Consider the following 25,702-nt stretch of genomic DNA (forward strand, 5'->3'; position numbering starts at 1 on the left):
TAAACCCATGTGCTTGGCACAGGGAGGGGAAAAACCATTAAGTAGTGGTTTCAGGGTATCTCCTAAGAATCTCTCATAATATTTATTTCTATAAGACTCAAGAATAGTATAGATTTTTTCCTTTACAATCTCTCACGGTTTTTTCCCTGTGCACACCTATACGCACACAAAATAGAATATAAAATAGTAATATTTTATAACAATTTTTAATGTAATATGTCATGGAAGTTTTTTCAAATCAATTAGGAAGGATCTATATTAATCCTACTTAATGGATGGCCAGTATACACTGTATAATTATTTATTCAGTCTCCCACTTATGAACACCTAGGCTGTGTGCAACATCCAGATATTACATTTCTTAAGTGAATTGCCTTTCTGTGTCCTTGACCACTTTTCTACTGGGTTATTGAAAGGCACCTTAAATACTGGTGATGTTAAACTACATTTAATTAAGACTTTGAATAATTGTGAGCAACGTTCTTTCCCTTTTCCCTCCCTTTCTTCCCTCCTGATTTAATGTAAAGACCAGGTTGCTGGTCTGAGCACAGAAGGCGGTTGGAGTTTACACCAGAAAGGCTGCCAAGCAGAGTCACAGCCCTGTGGTCACCGGAGAGTGTGTCCGGGGGAGCGGAGCAACAAGCAAACACATCGAGGATAATGACAGGAGAAGGGAATTACAAACATGGAAAAGGAAAAAACTACAATGTGTGCTTGTGGGCTGGACTGGAGTGACAGGGATTGGTGTGAATGTAGGGATATAGAAACACATATATTTGTGTGTGTACATACACACGCAAAAACGTGTGCGTGTACACATGTGTACACTCCCTAGCTCTGTGCACTAAGAGGGCCTGTAGCAATGAGCCAGCTGGTGTCCAGACCTTGGTATCTAGATACAGTTCTCCACCCAAGGGGCTCCTGGTAGAAATGGCGGCTTCCAGGCCTGGGGCACGGGCAGTGCAAGATGGGTCTGCAACCTCTTCTTGTACCAGAAAGTAATGAAGTGTTCACAGACCTATGGGATGTGTCAGGACACCAGAGTCAGCTTGCATGGGAGTCCAAATCTGGGCCAATCTCGGACAGTCTGAGCATCAAACTAAGTAATGATGGTAACATTCTATCCCACTAAATAGAATAGGAATTCATGAGTCCACAGTGGCATACATAGATAAAGAAAAAGATACATGGGGAGAAGACAAAATTTTTCCTTAGAGTAGAAGGCCAACCACTAAGTTCAAAATGAGTGGTGGCATTAGAAGCTTGCCACTTGTCAATTATTATAGTAAAATTAATTCAGGCAGGACACATCAGCTGATGCTAAAACTGGAAGCTGAAAGTTGGAGTAGAAGAGGATATTCACACAGCCTCAGAGTCCCTCCCCACAAAGTACTGACTGGCTGTAAGAGGAAAGGGAGTCATTCTACCATCAGACACTATTAACATCATTTTGGGACAGACCGTGATGTGCTGCACATGGGGATGCAGTCGGAAAAGCCCAGTCTCGCTTCTGCGACATCCCTACCAAAAATGCATAACTGCACCCTTAGCGCAAGGAGAGAAACATCAGACAAACCCAACTGAAGGATGATCTACAAAATAACCAAGGAAGTATTCCAGGCATAAGGAAACTGACAAGATAGGATGAACGAACACATAACAGGGGGATCCTGGATCAGATCCTTTGGCTTTAAAGGACATTGTCCAGACAGTTAATGAAACTGGAGAGTGTCTCTCGGGGAACAGTGTATGGGAATTCCCTGCACTGTTCTTGTAATTTTCTTTGCAAGTTGGTAATTGTCTCAAAACAAAAAGAAACAAATTGTAAATAGAAGGAAGCCAAGAGAGTGCCAGATTTTTAGTCAGATTCGGCAACAGGACGGGATACTTCACTAACCTCTACTTGGTGGTGAAAGGATGGAAGGAGTCTTCAGATGAAAGAAGAAAAAAGGCTCATGTGGCCGTAAAATATCAGTATTTCTTGCACAGATCTCTAGTGAAAATATTTCCATGAGTAGTACTGAGTGTGTGTGTGTGTGTCTACATGTATGTGCATATACAGACACACACACACACACACAGTATGTGGGCTTAGGGCTGGAAAATGTTCTCAGGATGGGCTCGGACCTAAATGTAACCATCTGGAATGTTTTTTTCTTTTAAAGAATCATCCTACTCGCCCTGGCTGGCATAGCTCAGTGGATTGAGCGCGGGCCCTCGAACCACATGATCGCAGTTTGATTTCCAATCAGGGCACATGCCTGGGTTGCAGGCCAGTTCCCAGTAGGGGACTCACAGGAGGCAACCATACATTGATACTTCTCTCCTTCTCTTCTTCCCTTCCCCTCTAAAGATAAATAAATAAAATTTATTTTTTTCCAATATTTTTATTTAATTATTTTTCAAGTACAGTTTTCTATTACTCCCATCCCATCCCACCCCTGTGCTCTCCCCTCCCTCCCATTTCCACCCTTCTCAGTTGTTATCCATGTATCCTATATATATGTTTCTCTAAATCCCTCCCCTATTTCCCCTGAAATTCCCACCCCTATCCCCTCTGGTCACTGTCAGCCTGTTCTCTATTTCAGTGTCTTTGGTTATAGTTTGCTTGCTTGTTTGTTTTGTTGTTTAGCTTCCTGTTAAAGGTGAGATCATATGGTATTTGTCCTTCAACACCTGGCTTATTTCACTCAGCATAATGCTTTCCAGTTCCATCCATGATGTTGCAAAAGGTAGGAGCTCCTTCTTTCTTTCTGCAGCATAAAATTCCTTTGTGTAAATATACCATAGTTTTTTCACCCATTCATTTACTGACGGGCACCTAGGTTGCACAACTCTTGGCTACTGTAAATTGTGCTGCTATGAACATTGGGGTGCATAGGTTCTTTGGGATTGGTGTTTTAGGGTTCTTAGGATACAATCCTAGCAGTGGAATGGCAAATAAATAAAAATTTTAAAAAATGTTAAAAAAAAAAGAATCATCCTACTCAACCTTTTCAAATAAAGGATGCACCTTTTAATGCAATGCTGTAGTCCATCACAAAGATGGAAGAAGCGCGCCTCATCCTGAGCACCGCTGAGCTCATCTCAGAGAAGCAGACTATGTGTTAGCATTGCTACCACATCATGGAGACTGATGGCAAGTTTGTTTCATGTGCTCACGTGGAAGCGCATCAGTGAAGAAACCTACACACTGGCGACATGTGGCCTAACTTACGTTTGCGCTTCTGTTAGAACAAATACGTGCACTCTCTCGTGGGGTCCTAAGGGCAGCTCTGAGCCAGAGGCAAACCATCCTCACTAATTAGTCCAGTTTTACAAACAAGCAAAATGAAGGACCTTTCCCAAAGTTGATACTTACGAGTGGCATAGCTTTGGTTCAAAAAAAGTGCCCAGTCTCTAAATTTCTATGACAAAGTTTCACTCTAAAGAATCACAAATCAACATAAGCAGTAACTCTGTGATCATCCCATTGTTCATGTCTTATGTATAACTCAAAAGTCCCTGATTCAACAATAGCTACTATAAAGTACTTGCATGTAGCTCATTTCTGAAACATTTACATTTCTTAAAAACAGTTTTTTAGGACCTGGCTGGGTACCTCAGTTGCTTAGAGTGTCATCCCCCTATGCCAAGCTTGCAGGTTCAATCCCTGGTCAGATCACATACAAGAATTAATCAGAATCCATAAAAATGATGTTTTTTCTCTCTTTGTCTTTTCTTTCCTCTCTTTTTCTAAAATCAGTAAGTAAAAAGATCTTTGAAAATAACTTTTTTAGCCTGGCTGGTGTGGCTCAGTTGGTTGTGGAGTCGTCTCAGACTGGAAAGTCATGGCTTTGACTCCTGGTCGAATACCGAGTCGCGTACCGAGGTTGCAGGTTTGACCCCCAGTCACTGCAGGTGTGAGAAAGCAGCTGATCGATGTTTTTCTCTTGCATCAGTGTTTCTCTCTCTCTCTCAAAGCAAGGAAAAAATGTCCTAAGGTGAGAATAAATAATAAATATTACTTTTATTTTAAAATTACAGTTGCCATCCAAAATTGTGCATGACATAGTGAGCAGACATTTATTTAACTTACAAAGTGACCACCCTGATAAAATCCAGTACCCATCTGACACCACACATGGTTATGACAGTGTTATTGACTATATGCCCTATGCTGTACTTTACATCCCCATGACTATTTTGTAACTATCAATTTCTACTTTTTAATTCCTTCCCCTTTTTACCTTTCTCCCTTAACCCCCTTGCCATCCAGCAACTATCAAAATGTTCTCTGTATCTGTGAGTTTGTTTCTGTTTTGTTTATTCTGATTTTAGATTCCAGATATAAGTGAAATCATATGGCATTTGTCTATCTCTGCTTTACTTATTTCACTGAGCGCAATACCTTCTAGGTCCATCCATGTTGTTGTAGATGGCAAGAGTTCTTTTTTCTCTTTTAAGGATTTTATTTATTGACTTACTTTTAGAGAGAGTGGAAGGGAGAGAGAAAGAAAGGGAAAGAAACATCAGTGTATGAGAGCTGCATCAATGTGTGGTTGCCTCCTACACAACCCCAACTGGGGACCTGGCCTGCAATCCAGGCATGTGCCTTAAGTGGGAATCGAACTGGTGACCTTTCAATTCGCAGGCTGGTGCTCAATCCATTGAGCCACACCAGCCAGGGTTAGATTTCATTCTCTTGCATGCCGAGTCATATTCCATTGTATATATGCATCACTTCTTTATCCATTTATCTATTGACGGACACTTAGATTGCTGTCGTATCATGGCTGTTATAAATAATGCCACAGTGAACATATGGATGCATATGTCTTTCAGATTAGTCTTTTGGGTTTCTTTGATAAATACCCAGAAGTGGAATTGCTGGGTTTTTCTTCGTCTCTTCTTATAGTGTTTGTTTTAAAGACTTTTTGTCTGGTGTAAGTATTGCTACCCTGGATTTTTTTCCTGTTTCTATTTCTTGAATTTCTAAATATTCATGAAATATCTTCTTCTGTCTGTTTACTTTCAGTATGTGTGTGTCTTTTGACCCCAAGTGGTTCTCTTGTAGACATCACACTGTATGCACGGGTCTTCTTTTCTTACCGATACAGCCACCTGACATCTTCTGATTGGAGCGCTTAATACATTTACAGTAAGTGCATTCATTTACATTATGTAGTTATTGCCATTTTATTATTCATATTTTTTTATCTTTTTTCCCTTGTCCTTAAAGAAGTGCTTTTAACATTTCTTGCAATCCTGGTTTGGTGGTGTTGAACTCCTTAAGTGTTTTTCTTGTCTGGGAAGCCCTTTATCTATCCTTTGACTCTAAATGATTGGTTTGCTGGGTAGAGTAATTTTGGTTGTAAGTTGAAAATATTCAACTTTTAATGAAAGTGTCAACAGAAGTTTAAAATATTTGTTAGTGATTATGTTACAAAAGCTGAAGCATGAACCTTCTTTCATAACCTCCATGCATATGTTCCTTCATGTTTCTTAACTGGCTGCTGTTCAGTTCAAACTCACATTCGAGAGGCAGATGAAACTTGCTGAGTTGGACCAGGTTGGAGCCCAGAATCTGTGACAAGGCTGAGCACTGTCCGGTCGGCAGAAATCAAGGTCAGCACTCAGAAAATAAATTCCAGATGACTTCAGAACAAATCATGTTGGTCAAAAAAATTTTTTTTTCTAGAATGCTTAACTGATGTGGCATCAGACTTGAAAGACAATTCAGTATATTTACATCATGGTTGAAATACAAGTCATCCAGCCAAGTCTTCCTGCAGTTACGTTCATGTTTCAAATGTGGTGTAAATGCATCTAATAGGAGCATCAGAGGAGACTAGGTCACTGTGTAGTCTTTAAGAGTCAGTGAATATTCTAGCAAAATTCATATGCTTATTCTCATTTAAAAAATAGGTAGTGAAGTAAAGACATGGATTAAAGACTAGTATTTGCAACCTGGCTGGTGTGGCTCAGTGGACTGAGTGCCCATGAACCAAAGGGTCACTGGTTCAATTCCCAGTCAGGGCACATGCCGGGGTTGTGGGCCAGGTCCCCAGTGGGGGGTGCGCAAGAGGCAACCACACATTGATATTTCTCTCCCTCTCTTTCTCCCTCCCTCTCTCTAAAAGAAATAAAATCTTAAAAATATTAAAAACAGAAACCACCATATGATTCAGCAATTTATCCAAATTAAAAACAGTAACTTGAAAAGATATATGCACCTCCATATTCACTGCAGCATTATTTATTTACAATAGCCGAGATATTGGAATAATCTAAGTGTCCATCAATGGGTGAATGGATAAAGAAATATATGTTCACACACACACACACACACACACATACATCATAGTCTGTCCAGGATTAAGTCCAGCCATTGCTAATATAATGAAGCCATGGAGAGTGGACTGGAATGCACATTCATGAATGATGACGACTTCATTGTACTAGTCAGTGGGGGTGGTAGAAACCATTGAGTGAGCATGTGCACTGTGGGCCATCACATTCGAAATGACTGAGTGACTAGAACAACGAATCTGCATCAAATATTGAGTTAAGCTTGAACATTCCTCTGTGAAAACTATTCGGATGATTCAAAAGGCTGAAGCTATGGACAACTGGTGTTTGGCAGCTTCATCACAACAAGAAGCCTGATCACGCATCACGTCTCATGCAGTTCTTTTGCAAAACAGCAAATGACCCAGGTGACTCAGCCCTGCTACAGCCCAGATTTGGTGCCCTGAGACCTTGGCGTTTCCCAAAACTACAATTAACTTTGAAAGGGAAGAGATTTCAGACCATTAATGAGATTCAGGAAAATATAACAGGGCTGCTGAGGGAGATTAGAACTGTGTGAGGTCCCAAGGTGTCTCCTTTGAAAGGGACGGAGGCGTCATTGTCCTATGTACAATGTTTCTTGTATTTTATTCAGTAAATGTCTCTGTTTTTCATATTACATGGCTGAATATCTTCTGGACAGACTATACACACACACACATATATCTTGCATATATATATATGCATATATATATATGCATATATATATATGCAATATTATTCGGACACAAAAAAAGAATGAAATCTTGCCACTCATGACAATAGCGATGGAACCTGAGGGCATCAGGCTAAGTGAAATAAGTCAGAAAAAGACAAATACCATATGATCTCTTACATATGGAATCTAAAAAAAAATGTAGAGAGTACAGGTTGGTGGTTGCCTTAGGTGGGCAGAGTGGACGGCAGAAGAAATGGGTAAAAAGAGTCAAAGACAAAAAGAAAAAAGACAAGGGAGCTGTGTGTACTCACACTTTGTAACTTTCCCTGATGAAGAAGATCCCTCTTGCATTTCTAAAATTACAAGCACATTAATTGTACATTAATTTTTGTTACCATCCGAATGATAACAAAATAGAAAGACACTAATAGAAAGTTGTTTTTTTCATTTCCCTTGTTTACTCATTGAAAGTTTACTCAAATCCTTATGAGTAAATGCAGCATTTATAGAGGAACAATAAAAAGAAAACATGTCTGGATTTTTCCTGTTGGATATTCCTAAAAAGAGGAGAGAATTTTTAAATGTTAATTTAACAGTAAATTGTGGGGGGGAAAGAGGAAGCGGGGTGCAAAGCACTTTCCTCCCCACCAGTCCTCCAGGCCACAGCCCCACTCGCCCTTCCAAGCTGTCAGCTGCTGCCAAGGCTTGAACCAGGTCTTCAGGGGACTCTTCGGTGTAAGGTTCTTACTCAGTTGTCTCCCACCAGGCCAAGGATTTGCTTTTCTCAGTGTTTAGCCATACACTTTGCAGCTTCCCAAATTTTACTGCAGTTGTTTTGTTTCATTCTCTTTATCCTTATTAGTTTATGTCTTAAAAAATGACGACAGCAACAAGTCCTTTCTGTGTTTTTTATTAGAGGTTTTGGAACAGAGTAGGTAGAACTGTTTATATTTAACCTGCTATCTTCAAATAATAAAATGTGACAACCATGTAAAGACTGTGGCATGGTCTCCTATTCAGTGCTGTTAGCTATTATTATTATTATTATTATTATTATTATTATTATTTACTATTATTATTTTTAAATTTTATTTATTTTTTAGAGAGAGGGGAAGGGAGAAAAATATAGGTGCAAGAGAGAAACATTGATCAGTTGCCTCTCGTACATGCCCTGACTGGGGACCAATTCCCCTGATGGGGAACCCAACCTCCGACCTTTTTGTCTGTGGGCTGACACCAAACCAACTGAGCCACACTGTTCAGGGCAGCTGCATTGTTTTTATTAGTGTGCTGTCTCTCCTCTTATATCTCGTTGCTTAGTTTGCCTCTTTCCTAGCTAATCTTTCTCCTTGTGCAGTCTAAGCACAGATATTGCTGATGGTTCTATTCTCCCACCGTGTTACTGCTTAAGCTCACCTGGGATTTCGATTCAGATGGCATTCAGACATGTGTCTTCTCTCCTGTTTCTGGGCTACGGACTCACTTCCCAACAATCAGCATGATCCGGGCACTCGACGCTTCATACACCTGATGCTCGATTCATCTCCCCACACAGCCAGGTCTTCTCTGGATATCTGTCTGTCTGTCTGTGTGTGCACGTCTCTCTCTCTTCCTTTTCTTTCTGGAGTTCACATCCCCGAATTCCTGAAGCCTTCACACCAGGCTGTTAAGTCAAATGACTTATTTCCCCGTAGCCCCTACAATCAATAATTTGTTGTCCATTTTTCACTGCTTATCCCCCGGGGAATTAAATGTCATCGTTTCCCATCTACTGCCCTGTTTCCCTCGACTCTAGCTTACTAGCCACTGAAGACTGCTTTCTGAAGGGCAGTTCTTAATAAAGACTAAATGAACGGATTCTTTAGCCTTATCTCTTAACACGCACTTATAGGTCCATTACTTTCTAGACAAGTTAGAGTACAGTAGACATTTAAACTTTCTGAACTTAGCATTTGACTTTTGCTTATAAGTGACTCTTTAAAAGGCACTTGCCAATTTATTGTTTTCCTGCAGCACAAATTCAAACCACATAAGACTATAGGACTGGGGGTAGGAAAAGCCACTTAACCGTAAACGTGCCTTGCCCGCTGCACCACGGCCACATCTTGGTCTGGCCGTGTGGTTTTCGATTTACCGCCACGTAGTCCGCAATTTTTATTGAGGTTCTGAAGGGACCACACACATTTTTCTATTCTCCTTTACTGTCTTTTAGAAGGAAAGTATATGCCAGAAACGGCACTTGTGATTTTGTTATTTTATAGCTGTAACTATTGTGTCAAAAGTTACTATACTTGCTCCCCGCTGTGCTTCCTGGTTTTCAGAGCCTTGCTTACTCACATTGTTCCCTGCTCCAGTGTTTTCTTTCTGTATTGCTACAGAAGTAACCACCCCAAATGCTAGTGGCTGAAAATGATAACCATTTATTTGCTTACAAGTCTCTGGGCAGTGCTCTGAGAAGAGGGCTTGTTTCTGCTCCTCGCGGTGTCAGCTGGTGCGGCTCTGAGTGCAGGGTCTGTGTCAGGACGGCTTCCTCGAGCAGGTGGGCTTCGGTGGGCAGCGAGGCTGTGAAGCTGTGGGAGCCGGGTGGGAGGGCTAGGGCTTGAATTTCCTCCACGTGGGCCTCTCCAGGTGACTGTTTGGGCTCCGTCATTACCCGAAAGCTGGTTTCCAAGAGAGGAGATGCAGAAGTTGTCAGAATTTTATAATGCCTGGGCTCAGAATTCCTAGTCTCATGTCCTCCATACTGTACTGGTCAAAGCAGAAACAGGCTCAGCGTGGATTCAAGGGGAGGCCGTATAAGCTCCAACTCTGGATGGCAAGCGCGGCATGAATGTACAGAGGGGAACTTAGCTGAGGCCACGTTTGAAGAATAGTTGCTAGTATCCACCCCACGGCCACAGCAATTCGTTTCCCTCCCGTATGAAACATACACTATTTTCTCCTTTAAGGATGTCGGAATGGTTCATCCCATTATACACCATTTCAGAGTCTAGAATGGGGGTGAGCGAACTGCAGCCGGAGGTGCAAATCACACCATCCCACGGACAGTTTTTGTACAGCCCCTGAGATAAGACTGGTTTTTATATTTTCACAGGGTTATTTAAAAAAAAAAAGATGCAACAGACATCACACATGTGACTGTGAAGCTTAAAATATTTACTATCTGACACTACAAAGTTCACCGACCCCTGGTCTAGGACACCAGCATCTAAGTCAGATCCAAGTGCGAATGTGGTCCCTTGGATGTGGTTCCTTAACTGTGGCTCCTCAGAAGTTGCCCTTTGATCTGAAGATCAGTGAAGCAAAGAGACAAAGTATCTGTTTCTCACACACCCAACAGCTAATGGTAAGGCAAGGGCAGGAATTCTGGAACAGACACACACTCCCTCTCAAAAAGAGGAGAAAATGGGAGGGAAGAGGGAAGTGATACGTAGCAACTCTGAAACCCAGCTCTTCAAATGCTATGGGTCCCTTAGTTTGCCCGACGCCTGCTCCTTGGAAATGATCCTCAGTGGCTCTTCGCTCCGTCTTGCCGTCTCTTCCCTTTTGGAAACAGTCCGTAGCTGCAAAGGAGTAGCTTCCTCAGCCTGCTTCCTGCCCGTGAAGTTGAAGGGCCAGATGCCTCCAGTTCATTATGAACAGTCTGTCTACTTCGGTGTAAGCTAGTGAAGATCCTTAAATAACCATAGGTTTCTTACACTTCAAGTTACAATGATACATTTTTTTCAAAGACAGGTCTCTCTCTGCCTTGGGCCAACGACCGTTGTGGGCAACACCATTTCAATTCTTTAGAAGCCTTGCTTTCTAGTTGAAAGGGTCTATTAGGTACTACCTTAAACCTTTCTGATGGCATCAACTTATCTATTGCTGTATGATAAGTTATCTCAAAACCTTAAACAACAATTTGCTGTTATTTCAGTTTCTGTTGGTTAGGGAGCCAAGGCTCTGCCCCAGGGTCTCTCAAGGTCCGTGACGAAGTTGTGGGCTGGTGCATGGTCCTGCTTTAGTCAGCTCAGGCTGCCACAACAAAACGCCATCGGGCAGGCAGCTTAAACGACAGAGACGTATCACAGTCCTGGGGGCTGGGCAGTCTGAGATCCACGTGCCAGGCAACTTAGTTCAGGGGGAGTGCTGTCTTCCTGGTTTGCAGATGCCTACCCTCTCAGATTACCCTCACGTGGCAGAAAGGGCACAGGCTTTGGGGTCTCCCCCCCTTATAAGGGCACTAATATCATCATGGGACCCTACACTCAACACCACATTTAACCTTGATTACTTCGCAAGGACCCTAATGCCATCACATTGCGGGTTATGGCTTCATAACATGACTTTGGGGGGGAGAATCAAACATTTAGTCCATAACAATTCCTATCTAACAGGGCTCATCTGGGGACGCCCCACCTCCAAGCTTGCTTGTGCAGTTGTTGGCCAGATTCGGTTCCTTGTGGGTTGGGCTGAAAGCCCTGGTTGTTTTCTGGTTCTTGAGTGGAAGCCTCCACTGTCCCCTGCCACAAGGGCCACTGCAGGGGGCAGCTCATGTCACAGTAGCTGGGCTTCCATCATAGGGAGCACATGAGAGAGCAAGAGAAGGTGTGTGGAATGGGGACCATGTTCTCTTTGTAATCTAACCTGTGTGTGCTGGCTGGGTGGCTCAGTTGGTTGGAGCATTGTCCTGTACATTAAAAGTCTGTGGGTTTGATTCCTGGTCAGGGCACATACACCTAGGTTGTGGGTTGGGTCCCTGGTAGGGGTGGGTACAGCAGCAACTGATTGATGTTTCTCTTGCCCTCTTCCTCTCTCTAAAATCAGTAAACATATCTTCAGGTTGGGGGTGGGGAGGGAATAGTAAGTCATTTGGCCCAGCTCACCCTCAGGAGAGGGGATTACACAAGGGCTTGAGTACCAGGAGGTAGGGATCACCATAGAGGCAGTCTGTGACATGATCCTGTAGCTGCACCCATGTCTTGAACTTCCCTAAGGCTGTATTTTTTTTAAATATGGTTAATGACTTTAGAGAAAAGGGAGAGATAGAGAAACATTGATGTGAGAGAGAAATATGGATTGGTTGCCTCTCCTAGGTGCCCTGAATGGGGATCAAACCCACAACCTAGGTGTGCACCCTGACGGGGAATTCAACCCCCAGCCTTTTGGTGTAGGGGACGGTGCTGCAACCAACTGAGCCACACGGGCCAGGGCAACATCACATTTCCTTGATACCACCTTGGATCTGACCTTTGCCATTAGGCCATTTCTTTTTTTAAAAAAAAATTTATTTATTTTCAGAAAGAGGGGAAGGGGAGAGGGAGAGAAATATCAGTGTGTGGTTGCCTCTCATGTGTTCCCCACTGGGAACTGGCCTGCAACCCAGGCATGTGCCCTGACTGGGAATCAAACCGCGATCCTTTGCTTCAAGGCCCGTGCTCAATCCACTGAGCTACACCAGCCAGGGCAAGGCCATTTCTTGTTTTGAGAGTTTTGTTCCCTGGAAAAGCTAGAAAAGACAAATAGCTTTATTTCAAATCCACGGAGTCCTGGATTCTTTGTGTTTGCTGCAATTATATTCATGATGGAACAATTCCATTTTTTTTTAGCTCATCTCACTTCTCTTGTGCTACATCATTAGTCCCAAAAAGAAACCATTCGACCCCTCAACAGTCTACCCAACTATCTCTGGAGCTAGATCCACATGCTCAGTAGGTGTTGTTTCTATCTCCCACGTCCCAAAGGCTAATTTGGCTAATTGTTCTTCCAATAAACACGGTCCCCCTCTTTCCAGCCTGGAACAGGAACAGTCTTCCTGCCTGTTAATAATGCTCTTCATTAGCAGACTCACAGTTCTTCCAGTTTCTATCCTCCACCTGACCCCAAAGCCACTGCCACCTGCTTCAGGTTTCTGTGACAGCCTCACTTATGGGTGTGCAATTATGTGTCCGGTACCTATCGCTGCATAACAAACTACCATAGAATGTAGTGATTGAGCATAAGAGCACTTAGTCTCGTGCTAACGGTTCTGCAGTGTGGGCATGACTCAGAGAAGGCAGCTCATCCCTCTCACGGGCAGCATCAGGTGGGGTGGCTACACTAGGGCTGGATTATCCACTTCCAAGACAACTCGCTGACGAGGCCGGCAATCGGTACCGGCTGTGCGCAGAGGGAGCTTGGCCGGGGCTGTCATCCTCCTTCCTGTGGGCCTCTCCCCATGGCTGCGTGGGCTTCCACCAGTAACTGCAGGGAAGTGATTGAATCTCGGAACTATTTAGGAGGTCAGGATCAGGAGGATGTTGCACAACAATGTGAATATACTTCATCCTGCTGAACTGTACACTTAAAAATGGCTCAAATGGCAAACACTGTGGTGTGTGTGTGTTTTTTAGCCACAATTAAAAAGTAATAAATACATCAAGAGAAGAGGGTGATGGCCTGGAGGTGGGTGGGAGCAGGGCGAGGGAGAAAGAGCTCTCGTGGATGACAAAACCCAATAAAACAGACTCTGGTCCCCAAGAACTTTTTTAGGTCCAGCAAAAGAGTTAACAGCCACAACACATGTGGTAGATGCTGCAGCTTTCTGCTGTCGGGCTCACAGAGGCAAAGCCCGTGCCTCAAAGCAGACCTTTACGCCCGAGATTCCCAGAGAGAAACATTTAAGTCGTAATTAGAGGTTTCGATGTCTTAAAGCATGCCTCAAAAGGAACAGTGCCAGAGCAGCAGAGGTGAGCAAGAGAAACTACAGGTGCACACCATCTTCCCCTAGCAACCCAGCACGTAACCTGGCGGGCCAGGAGCAAGGCGGTAGGGTGGTGGGCAGAACGGAGAGCAGATGTTTCTTGGCCATTAGCTGTTTTTCTAGGATATAAAGTCCCTTTGTTGTCTTATAACTCTTGGTGTGTCTGGAAACTATTGCTACTTAGGAGATATCACTTTTGGAACAAAACAGGTCACAAAGATCATTTACATCCTGAAGGAATGTCCATTCTCCCCCACCCCACCCCCTCACACACAGTCCAACTCCCACATTCGCAAGGTCTGATAAATAGCCAAATTTACAGATTTTTATTGAGTTCTGTTGGCAACACCACTCTATTGTTCTTCCAAATATGTCTAAACGATTCTTAATAGAAAGGACAAACGAGGAGTCCCCCGTCTATAGGTGTGTTACCTCCTCCCCACACACTTTTCTGAACTTCTCGGTCCCTGTTGACTGTATATTCGAGGTCTCTCGGATCTGCTGTCAACTGCCTGGTGTGTCAGTCGACTGGCTGAATGGTGCAATTTCATTTTTATTTCTTGAAATCTCATCAGGTGGCCCGTTCTGCACAAGCACTCTATCTGGGGTTTCCGCTCTGCAAAACAATGAAGACCACAGCCATGAATCTGCTGGGTGTCCTTGTTCCCGGCTCTCCACACGGAGACCCTTCCACGAATTCAGACCTTCCTCCCCATCGTGGAAGGATCTAATGTCATTCAAGCCTGAAGATCAAAACTGATAAGACAATGTGCTCATTCACTCAAAAATAATTATGGAGAGCCCACTACACGTTAGGCACTGTGTAGGTATTGGGTACGCCAACAATGAACAAGCCAAACACGGATCCTCTCTTAAAACTTATCCTTGTTTTTTATCCCAGAGATTTTTGACTTTTAACAATGGACAAAGTGCTGGCTTGGCTTATGGACAAAGGAATCAGGTTCTAGTCTGGAATGAAGCCACACTTCCTTGGGTGGGGTTCGGGGAGGCTCTCCCCGCAGCTGGGAATCACACATCTTTCACCTTCTTCATAAATGGAGTCTGCCTGGAACCACCAATGACTAAATCAACTGTCATTTTTCTTGGGCCTTTGCCAGGCTCCAGCAAGACAATGCCTTTCTGTGAAGAACATTCAGTAAAAAGCCAGAAAGGCCAAGGGGAGGAAAGTGCTGGCATTGGTCGGCACAGGGGCCCGGGACCACCCCGCAGCCATTGCTCGGGAAGACATCGCCCCCTCGTGGCTCCTCGTGCACCCCAGGGGAAGGGCTGGGAGTGGACAGGGCTGTGCGAGTTTCAGGATTAATTGCAACCCGCGCCCCCTCTGCACTTCAATTGTATTGGAATAGTTTGGGTTTATTTTCACCCAGGGCACACCTTTCTCTTCGCTGAGAGAGAAATGACATCGTGACAGCCATTCAGTCTTTATCAAAATCTCCAGACCGCCCTCACCACCAAGGACAATCCGGTATGGAGATCCGAGAATCACTGCTGTTTTTCTCTTCGCATGCTCTTAGAAAGCAGGTATTTTGCTTTCTGCAATTTGTACCAGGACCTGCGAGCATGTTGCCGTGCAGTTGTTTGGGGTTATCTTGTCGCCACAACACCACTTCCAACTCCCCAAGGCGGAAGCGTTATCTTCAGTCCCCACCGCCACGCTCGCCCCATTCCCAGCAACACTTCCCCCAGCTGGTAAAGAATGTTCCTTGGGGTGGGGGAGGGGGAAGAGAGAAACTGCAACAAGACAACAAATAATTAGAAACTGATCGTGGCTGTGCCAGAAAGGAGCAGCACGCTGGGAGAGAGAATCCCTGGAAATGGGAAGGGAGGCAGAACCTGCCGATGTATGGCGTTTTAAACTTTTGAGTTTGTAGCACCCACGTTTATACAAACTTAAGTGCTACCGTAGTGGAAAAGTTCTCTACGGTCCAGGAGTAAGTGGAAATTTCCTCAGTGATAAGGTGAGCTTCCACGCATCATAAACTTAAGCTGAGTAAGAAAGGGTGCCAGGTGCTACGCTCTATCGACCTATAACCTCCTCCACCAGCCACCCCCGGGGAGACGAACAAGGTTGCTCCCCCTTCACGGGCGAGAAAAGACCACCAGGCGGTCTTCCCAAGGTCTGTGCCAACCGAGCCTCGTGCTCCGACCTCCCAGAAGGCCGAGCCCCCTTCCTTAATCTGATTGGACCCCCTGCAGGTCATCTGCACTGCCCCCCGGTTCCTTGGCCAGGCAGTATTTCCCAGGGGTCTAGACAGTAGAGCTCGTAGCGCACTTTAAAAGCTGTGGGATTAAAGGAGATAACCCGGGCGAGGGCGTGGTCTTCAGGGAGGATCTCTCAAAAGAGCCAGAAAGACAGCCAGGTGAAGAGATAATTCCAGAACAGTGTGATAAGAGCTGGGAAAGGGATCTGAAATGAACCGGATTCACCCGGAGCCTAGTGGGAAGCAAGGCGGTGTCTGAGGACCCGGCGTGGGAGGGGGCTTGAAGCTGCGACTTAAAACGCGGGCGCTGGCCGCCCCCGAATGTCACTCGAGTTCTCGCATCCTGTCACTTGTAGCTGCGGACTAGGAAGGGAAAACACGGGTCTAACCCGCTACTGAAAAGGAGGGTTTAGGCTGAGGCACAGGAGTGCAAACCTGGTGAGAAGCCAGCAAACAAAAGTAACACACTTCGCGGTGGTCGCACAGGCAGGGCCTGGCTCTCCGAAGCGCCGCACCAAGCTCCCCCGCACCGTCACAACCAGGTCGCCAACTCGGGCCCCCACACAGGCACTGGGGCCGGACTAACCCTGAGGTTACCCGGAGGACCCGGCCCTCCCTCGCGCTCCGCACCCTAACTCTCCGACCTACCGCGAAGCCGCGGGCTGGGGGCCCGCCGTATCCCCCGCGGCCCGCAGCCCCTCCCCAGCGCACGCCTTCGGGCGCCCGGCAGCGGCCCTGGGCGCAGCCCCTCTTTTGGCAGGGGGCTTCGCCGTCCTCGTCCGGTCCCTCCCGGCGACAGCCCGCTGCCCCGTCCAAGGAGGGCGGAGGGAGGAGGAGGAGGAGAGGGAGGGAGGGGAGGAGAGAGGGGAGGGAGGAAGGCGAGAGAAAGCGAGCTGCTCGGATCCTGGACTTCCCAGAGCCTTCCTGGAGCGCGCACTCCTCTGCTCTCGGGTCCCAGCGTCCCAGCCGCGGCCCTCAGCTCCGCACCTCCTCCTCCTCTTCCTCTTCCTCCTCCTCCTCCACCTCTCTGGGCGCCTCTCGCCCCCTCCCTCCAGTAGCTGCTAGACTCGGGCTGCTGCAGCCCCCAGCCCCTGCTCGACCACATCCCCAACTCTCTGGGGTCACTCCCGGGACGCGCGCCCTCGCCCCATCCTTTCTTCCTTCCTCCCCTCGCGCCCGCCCGCACTCTCCAGGTCTCCCGCCCGGGTCCCGATTGTCTCAGTCCCCTCCCCAGTCGGCCGGCGCCTCGCCCTGCCCGGAGTCTCCCGCGCACTTCCTGAGTCGCCTGCGCCGCGGTCGCGCCGCGCCCGGGATCCCGAGCCGCCGCTGCCCGGCTCCAGCCCGCCGCGCCCGGGGAAGGGAAGAGTGGGCGAGCTCGCCCTCGCCCAGCCCCGCGAGGAAGGACCGGGAAGATGAACAACGGCGTCAAAGCCGAGAAGGAGAACACCCCGAACGAGGCCAACCTTCAGGAGGAGGAGGTACGGAGCGGCTCGGTGCGGTGGCGGGTGCGACCTGGGACGCTGGCCGCGCGCGGCTTTTCCCCGAAGTGCGGGCGGAGGCTGGCGGCGGGTCTCGGGGCGCCGCAGTCCAGGGGTCGGGAATCGCCCCAGAACGTGGCCCCGGGAGGGTGTAACCTCGAAGGGGGTGTTTTTGTGGGTGCGTGCCTAAAATTGCGTAACTTTGAGGACTTTTCGGAGACGTGTAAGCATAATGCACAGCTTTGTTTGCCCGAGATTTTAAAAGCGGAATCGAGAAGTGACTCCTGGGTGACCTCAGATTATTGGGACCCGAAGGGCCCGAACTTCTGCGCCTGGCGCTGTAAGCGGTGGGTTGTGTTTGTGTACGCGGTTTCAGGAAGAACTCGGGGGAAGTTTGTCTAAAAAGATACCTTCTGTTCCCTGCCCCCCCCCCCCCATGAAAGTTCTTGGTGAACTATCTTTCCAGCTGAGGCTTTGGGATTAATAGATAACTCCTGCGCAGCATTCCTCTCGGATGAGTCAAAGACCCCGAACCTGGGTGATTAGGTTTTGTAAATTTAGAGCGACGCGGTCGTGAGGAACGGAAGGGGGAAAAAGTTAAAACTTTACCTCTTACCAAGTGGTCATCGAGGCTGTTTTAGAAGGACTTTGACTTCTGGGCGCAGATTCCATCGGTGGGTCCCAAGTAACTGAAAATGTTGCGGCTGCGCAGCGAGCTTCCCTTTGATGGAAGCAAAATTCAGCAAGGGTAGGAGGGGACTTCTGAACACACGATTCAGATTTTTGTCTTCAGAATATTTGTGGCGTCCTCTACAGCGGTTCTGTTCCTGCAGGTACATTACCTGGAGTTCAAGGAACAGTATTTTCTGTTTTTAAGATTCCACCTGCTTGAGTTCTTAAACATTATAAAAGGGACTTTAGAGTGTGCGTAGGGGAAGGAAAATGTGCATCTAGGTATGATCTGTAAAGCATTCATACAGGTGTTGCATCCGGACACACAAGGTTAGCAGAATGGTAAACTGATTCTAAATCGGTTAGGACGTTGAGATTATTTATTACCAGGATACTGTGTTATGCGCAAACTAAAATCTGGTACTGAAACCAAACATTGGGGAGGATTCAATAAATACACATAAGCCACCTGCACTGTGTCCAGTTGTAAAATGGGAACTATTACTGTAAAACGGGAACTTATTTAAGTGAGGGAGACAGAGGAGAGACCTCAGACCGTGAGAACTAAATCAAGGCTTTGCTCTGAACGCAGTTGGGTGGTGCGTGGTGGCGTGTCTTAGGTGAAGTGCAGCAAACGGCCTCAGGAAATGGCCTGTTGGATCACGGACTGTTACTTTGAAAGGTTTTGCTTTTGTCCTTGTTTTTAACTCAAAGCGGAGAAGCAGTATTGCCATTTCCTTTTTCAAAGAGGCGAAGATTGAAATTTCAAGTTTCATGTTTTTCCTGAAACCCTACCTGCTACTTTGATATTTATTTTCTCTACCATTGGAATAAAATGTAAAACAACGACAAGTTTGCCTTTTTAAAAAAATTGCTACATTTAATTCGTCCTAACCCATCAAGGTAATAATTGCTCCAGAAACCTTTCTATTTTGATGAGGTTGACAGTCTGTTTGCTTCTGAGGGTGAGAATATATTGTATGAAACCATCTTTCTCTGTTCACCCAATGACAAACACTTGTAAATAGAAAAAGTCAATCAGGACACCAATGATTTCTTCTTTCTTTCTTTCTTTTTTTTTTTTTTTTGCTTTTGGTAGGTGGTAGAGGTTTGAGTGTCCCCAAAGCATAATAACCGACTTAGCTGGACAAAATTAAATAGAGAAAAGTCAGGTTTTTCTGCCTGACCTGCTGACGGGTACTGAGGTGTCCTCTGCCCTGGCTACTGATCACTGTACTGTTCACCTTCACGGGTGAAGTTGTGTCCAGATGGGACCACAGGCCGTCCCACTACAGGCACTGCCTCTCACCTGCCCTGGAGCCCTGACTGGTTCTTTTCAGGTGGGAATGGCATCTGACTTTCTGAGTTGTCAGTAGTTTTGGCAAGTTACTGTTATTTGAGAAATAAGAGGACAGTTAGGAAGATTCCAGAACCCAAGCTGTATGAGAGGTGAAGTGTGCAGGCGTAGGCACCATGAAGACAGTGTTCACAGTGTGAAAAATCCAGGAAAGGGTAGGTTGATCTGAACGTCCAGGTAATTTTGTCCTGATTCCCTGTTTTGGGTTTATGTTTTGATTTTGAAAAACTCATAACCTCTTTTGTTCTCACCCTGAGAGCCACAGTGTAGTAAGTAGTGGTTTTTAGTGAGTCCCATCAGTATGCTCTGCATTTTGCAAAGCCACCACGCTGGATCCTTCTCCCTGCCCACCGGCAGTTTGTCCTCGAAGGCATCTACCAGTCTTGGCCGGGGAGGACTCCAGTCAACAGCACATTCAAACAGAACGTCTATGCACATAATGATGAGAGAGGAAAACGTGTTTGGTTGTAGTTCATGGCGGTGGTTGAACTGATGGGGGAGGGAAGAGTCCAGTCATCACTGAAAGAAAATAGTTTATTTCATAGATCATCAGGGTAGTTGAAGTTTTCGCTGCCACATCATAGAATCCAAGGGTGTTCTTTTTTGTTTGTTTTTAAAATGAGATCCTTGTATCTTCCTGGACATTTTATTCCTTCTGGAGAGCTTCTAAACCTTACTGTGCAATAATTGATGCAGGAACATTTACTTGGTTGCAACTGGAAAGATGAAACAGTCTAGGATTTAGGAGGCTTTTTGCAGTTTTTCAGGGTTGGAAGTTTTTGAGAACTTGTGCAGGACATGGACTTCTGCTTTGGATAACACTTAAAACGTTGAGAACAAAATAAAGATTTGGCTAACCAACCCTGAAAGAGATAATATATCTGGCTTTCTGACTTCTAGGATGCTACACGTTATGAAATATTCCTGTGCAGGTTGTTCACATAAAGGAAAATGAGTGGTCCAGACCTGGCTGGGAGCTGAGATTTCTGAGGCCGATGTGTAGGGCAGTGGATTATTTTCTACGTCATTTTACGATCAATAAGCTGATTCTCAGAATTGACCCCTGGTTTTGTGCTAGTCAGTATTCTCTTAAGACACCACCTATGGCTGTTTACCAATTACTTGGAAAAGGAGTTTTATTATTGTTGAGGTGCTGGTGTTATAGTAGCCAAAATAATGGAGTCACGAAGGAAATTGTTTGTTAAAATTGACACCGAGGAAGGGTACCATGTCAGTTTGATGTGGCGACCTCAGGTTGAGCATTAAGATGATTGAACCTTACGCCTTGGAAAAAGCACAGAATGGTTTTATACACTTAAACAAGGTCTGGAGTCTGTATTACTCCAGTTCAAATCTAATAAACCTGCATTGTAGTGATAGAGTAGGATTTGGTGGCAGTGTTTTGGGTGAAACTGGTGACTTTATAGTGAAGTGATGCTGTAAAACCACTGCCAATATTGCATTGCACGCACTTTTGTTATTTTTCCAGTAGTGGTTTTAAAATTTCCTTGGTAAACCCTTAGGCTCATGTGCTTTGCTCCCCGTAGTGTTTGTTGATTGGCTAATTTGAATAGAGTAGGGATTTCTTTTGGAGATGCTTTTATATATTTACTGGGTGGGGGGGGTGCTTCACATTAATTTTGCTGTGAGGACAAAAGTGATCCGTGTTGGGGTGGGGGAAAGCCACAGAAATGTATTCTGTCATGATTCTGGAGGCCAGAAATCTTAGCATGAATGTGTCACGTCCACCACGTTCTCTTTGAATGCTGTATGGGAGAATGAGATTTTGTCTCTTCCAGCCTCTGACTCCGTTTTAACTGAGGGGCGAATCCTCAATGTTATACATTAAAAGAAAGGAGCAAATTTAAACATTTTATACTATGTGATGCCAATTTTTTCAAGAAATGCCATATAGAACCAAGTATTACTAAAAATTATCTGGTGGATCACCGATCATTTTTCTACCGATGCTTTTCTGTGCTTTCTGAGTCTTCTAAACTGAACAGGTGAACGGAAAACAAAATCTGTTGGCTTTGTAGATTTCTTTAAATTTCCTTGTAGTATCTGTAAGTGTCACACAAAAAAAACCATTTGGATTGGTTACTTTTTGTTGTGTTCACAACCAGCCTCTCTGCAGGAGTCAGATCGCTTCCTGTCCTTACAGCCTTTCTTCCCAAGGTTTCTCTCAGTCGTACCTTTGTCCCCTCTCCTTTTAGTGATCTTCCCAGCTCTCCTTGTTCTCATCTGCTTTGCCAATCCATCCCTACCCCATGACGCTGGGCCCTCTCATACCCCAACTCCTCCAGCACTCATCTGTCCCCACAGAGTAAGGTCCAAGGTTGGCATTCAGGATTGCCTTAACGTACCTCAGCACTCTGCACACCATTTGCTCCAACCACCTTTTTCCCCCTCTTGATTGAGCCTGCGCTGCTTTCGAAACAGGAGTCAAATTTCAGCCTACATTTTTGCAGGATCTCATCACCTGAATGTCCCAATCCCAGACAGTTGATTTTCCTCAGAATTCTAGTTATCTCTCCCCTAAGTTATCTCCATTGAACCTTCTGTGTCTTATCTCCATTTAACTCCTGAATCAATACCTTCCTCTCTGTAGTTTTTTAAAAAAGATCAGTGCCACCTTATGGTATTCCCAATATAGAAGAGATCCCCACAGATAGTACCCCAGCACCAGAGAAGGACCACACACAGTTGCAGGCGACACACACATGCATACAATCCTTTATAAATGCATAGCTGATAAACATATGAAATAGCCTATTGGTAGGGTTGGTGCTGATGGCTTTTTATAGGTAAGCAGTTAAAAAGCAGCCCTTGTTTATGATCGCCATCTCTTGCCTGTAGGGGATTTAGAGATGTCCTGGATGGATCGACTGGGAAATTCACTCCCTCCACCTGCCATCAATAAGCCTCCATTGGAGTGCACAGGTGATTGTGCCTGGGCCACCCAGCGGCCACTGCCAGTCCGGATCTGCTCATTCCGAGGTGCATTTGGGTTTCAACCATTAGAATCTGGTTTCTGCTTTGGGAACTCACTTTGAACCTTTGGCCATGGGCTTCTCGAAGCCTTGGTGGAAGAGCACAGAGCTCCCCCAGGTTCCCAAACAAGCCTGCTCTGTGTGACAGCCACTTCGGAATGTTTGTGTTCAGTTTCATTTGGCACCTTGGTGTCTGCCTTGGGGGTAGGGAAAAGGGAATGCAAATGTTCCTCTTGAACAGTGCTTGCTTCGGTCAAAGAAAAAACTTAGGAAGGAATGAGGGGAATGAACCTTAATAATAGCTGTAGCCAAAGTGGCTGCAAGGCTCAGTGGGCCTGAGGCCACGTGCGACCGGATATTTAAATTGATCTGTGTTGGTAACGCATATCATCCCTGTGGGGATGCGCTTATTTGGTGTGTGTGTGGGGGGGTGATGTATGGCGCTTTGGGTGCCTTGGAAGACACAACAACTTTACGTGTATTGTGTGTTTGTTGGGATGGGGAGGAGGGGAACTGCTGGACTGTGTATAAAATCAACACACATCTTCCAGTTTATCAGGATAAAGTTGCCCACTTTGTCATTTTTACTGGTAGCTGAAAAAACAATACTGGAATAGTTGGTCCTATGACAGTGTCAGAGCTCCTTTTTACCCATTCACTCGAGAAGTGGTTGCTAACTTTCGAGTGTTTACTATGTGTCGAGCCATGGCCAAGCCTTCGGTAAGTATTACATTAGTTCATCCTCACAACAAGCTGATGTGGGCATTGACCTTGATGATCCTCATTTGATGGGAGCCACCGAGGGTGAGTAACTGGGGTCTTCGTGTGCAGATTCTGGGGGCGCCAGGGTCTGTGCGAGGGGGTCCTAGCGGTTTAGCGGCCACGGCCCTTGGGTAAGCGAACAGGTGTAATAAATTAAAGCGCTGTGTTACAGCAGGAACACAGTTCACGCTGCGAGGAGGAGAAGGTGATGGAACTGTGTCAAGGAAAGCTTTGAAAAGTGGTGACATTTGAGCTAAGTCTCCATTAAGATTTAGCCAGATGAGGAAAGGGTTGAGATGGTGGGAAACCTTGGCCTATGTGAAAATACAGAGGATTAAACAAAAGGACTCTTCTGGTGAAGGAGGGAAAGAAAGGATGAGCCTGGGGAGGGAACGAGGCGTCAGTGGGGAGAAGATGGAGGAGCTGGCCTTTCATGCCCGGAGTCAGGCTCCATCAGGCGATAGCAGCTTCTGGGCACTGGGCACCTGGCAGTCTGGGATGTTGCCGTGGGAGAGGGCATGCAGCTTGGAAGAGTCGTGTGTTGAGTCCTGATGTGAAAGTCAGGCAGTGCCTGGCGGTGGCCCCTGAACCAGAGACAGGAGGTAATCAGGGCCTCAGTGGTTAGTTGTCAGGTGCGCGGGAGGGAAGGCACGCTTCATCTGGGAAGCCTCTTGGGTTTCTCCAGTGGACGACCGACCGGCTACAGGTGTCTGTGTTTGTACAAATAGAAAATAGTGGGGTTGAAAGGGAAAGCAACGTGGGCAAGAAGGAGGTGAAGATGGTGGTTTTGAGATGGAGAGGTTCAATCTCGAAAAGCGATTTTTTGAAACGGTTCAAGAGCCTGTAGCTGGTAACAAGTGGCGGTCAGCGTGAAGAGGCGTGGGGGCTCCAGGGCCCAGAAGGCCTGTGCGGGGAGGCAGCCAAAGGGAAGTACGTTGTATTTAAAATCCTATCTATGTAAAAAAAGTGCTTGAGGGGAGGGGGCGCACTGGAAATTCTTGGGAAGAATTAAAGCAAAAGGTGTAAAGCACTCTTTAATTTAGGAACATAAAAATGCATTGCATGTAACCTGCCTAATTATAACTTAACAGCGTTTGTATCCGTATCTGTTGGAAAGCCTAAGAGGAGGAGCTTAGAAAAATCTAGGGGTGTATATAGAATCTTTCAAGCACTTTTTCATTTTTATGTTTGCTTTCATCTACGGTCTTTGGAAATTATTGCCTTCTGAAATTTGCAGTTAATTCCCAGGCTTTCACCCACTTCTCCCCGACACGCGCCCCCCTCCCCCCTTACCTACAAGGGAAGACAAAGCTATCAGAAGGTTTTGTAGGTGGGTTTGAGCAGTAAAGGTGGACAGCCCCTAGAGGCTAGAGTGTTTTTCTAAGAAAACATTTCCCCAAGTTATTTTGTTTTTTGAATTTATTTGGGGGTTGGGGTGAAATAGTAAAATGGCCCTTTGGCCGGAGACCACAGTCATCATCTCTTCTGTGGGTCACATTTTTAATCGGTTCATTTCGAGCTTTCCTAACATATTGCTGTTTCCGCTCACCGGTGAGGCTCTGCTAGTGGATAAGGAAAAATACAAGATAGTCTGGGGATTTAAGACAACAACTTGCATTTGTATTTCTGGTAGGTCTTAACCCTACTGCAGCCATTATGATGCATATTATGTAGAATAGTGGAGGAAAAGGAAACAGCAGTAATAAATGCCAATCACACCAGGAAGATTAGCTCCAAATTCCGGCCTGTAGCACGGTATTGTCACACAAATTTAAATGCCGAGAGGACGCTGGCTCAGCCTCCGCTCCATCCTCTGCACCCCTTGGGTTGGCGGAGGTGTGAGGAGTGAGAAGCCTGCCGTCTCAACGTTGAGGCGCATCTCCCCAACCCAGAAAATACGTCGAAGGCCAGTTTCTACTTTGAATTAGCTGTAACTTCCCATGAGCTGATTTTTAAGTGACATTCCCCTGCCCTTCCTGACCTAAGTCACCAGGTACCTATGCTGGCAGGTGGTCCCATTACCCTAATAGAAATCTCAAAGATGAAAGAAAAAAAAAATGTTTTCCCTTGAATCCTCAGGGTCCTGTTTTGTGAAAATTTCTCCTGTGCTCACCTATAGTGCAGCTAGCTGGGGCCTCATGAGAGAGGGTGCAGCTTAGAAAGTGCTATCTTATTACAGAAGTAGCGGAATTTCCTTTGTGCTCGGAGGGGAAGTGCTACACAAGTGTAATTGCCTCTCCCAGCATGTGTGATTTACAGGACTTAAAATGTGTTTGTTTCCTGAGAGAGGCATCTGTTTTTCAATACAGTATCCCTGTAAACCCGCAGGATGTGTTTTGGAGCTGGGGGGGGGGGGCTGGGGCAGGGAGGGGGAGATGACGGATGGAGTGGAGGGTGACACACAGGTTTGCGAGCTTGCTTTCTCTCTCTGTCTCTGTCTGTCTGTCTCTGTCTGTCTGTCTCTGTCTGTCTCTCTCTCTTGCCTGCCCTGGGATGCTGGGAGATG

The 25,702-nt window shown here is 45.8% G+C and overlaps 1 protein-coding gene and 1 long non-coding RNA gene across 10 annotated transcripts in view; one reads left to right on the plus strand and one right to left on the minus strand.

Annotated features, from left to right (window-relative positions):
- Positions 1–500: 500 nt before the first annotated feature.
- On the minus strand, positions 501–3,935 carry LOC118993136 (uncharacterized). Its single transcript, XR_005067780.1, has 2 exons — positions 3,772–3,935; positions 501–1,928 (listed from the first exon to the last, which is right to left on the minus strand). It is a non-coding gene; the product is annotated as an uncharacterized LOC118993136 (long non-coding RNA).
- Positions 3,936–16,841: 12,906 nt separating this feature from the next.
- Positions 16,842–25,702, plus strand: part of RBPMS (RNA binding protein, mRNA processing factor) — a 164,168-nt gene continuing 155,307 nt past the window's right edge. For 3 of the 9 annotated variants that reach the window (XM_037055301.1, XM_037055309.1, XM_037055300.1), the window contains exon 1: positions 16,927–17,412. In XM_037055301.1, coding sequence (XP_036911196.1) covers positions 17,347–17,412 — 66 coding nt within the window. In that variant the 5' untranslated portion in view covers positions 16,927–17,346. Of the gene's footprint in view, positions 17,413–25,702 lie in introns of all 9 variants that reach the window. The other 6 variants (XM_037055307.1, XM_037055304.1, XM_037055302.1 and 3 more) reach the window with 6 other exon arrangements.

This window comes from Sturnira hondurensis, unplaced genomic scaffold, assembly GCF_014824575.4.
Source record: "Sturnira hondurensis isolate 20B ecotype Veracruz unplaced genomic scaffold, ASM1482457v3 Scaffold0008640, whole genome shotgun sequence".
Classification (NCBI taxonomy): Eukaryota; Metazoa; Chordata; class Mammalia; order Chiroptera; family Phyllostomidae; genus Sturnira; species Sturnira hondurensis.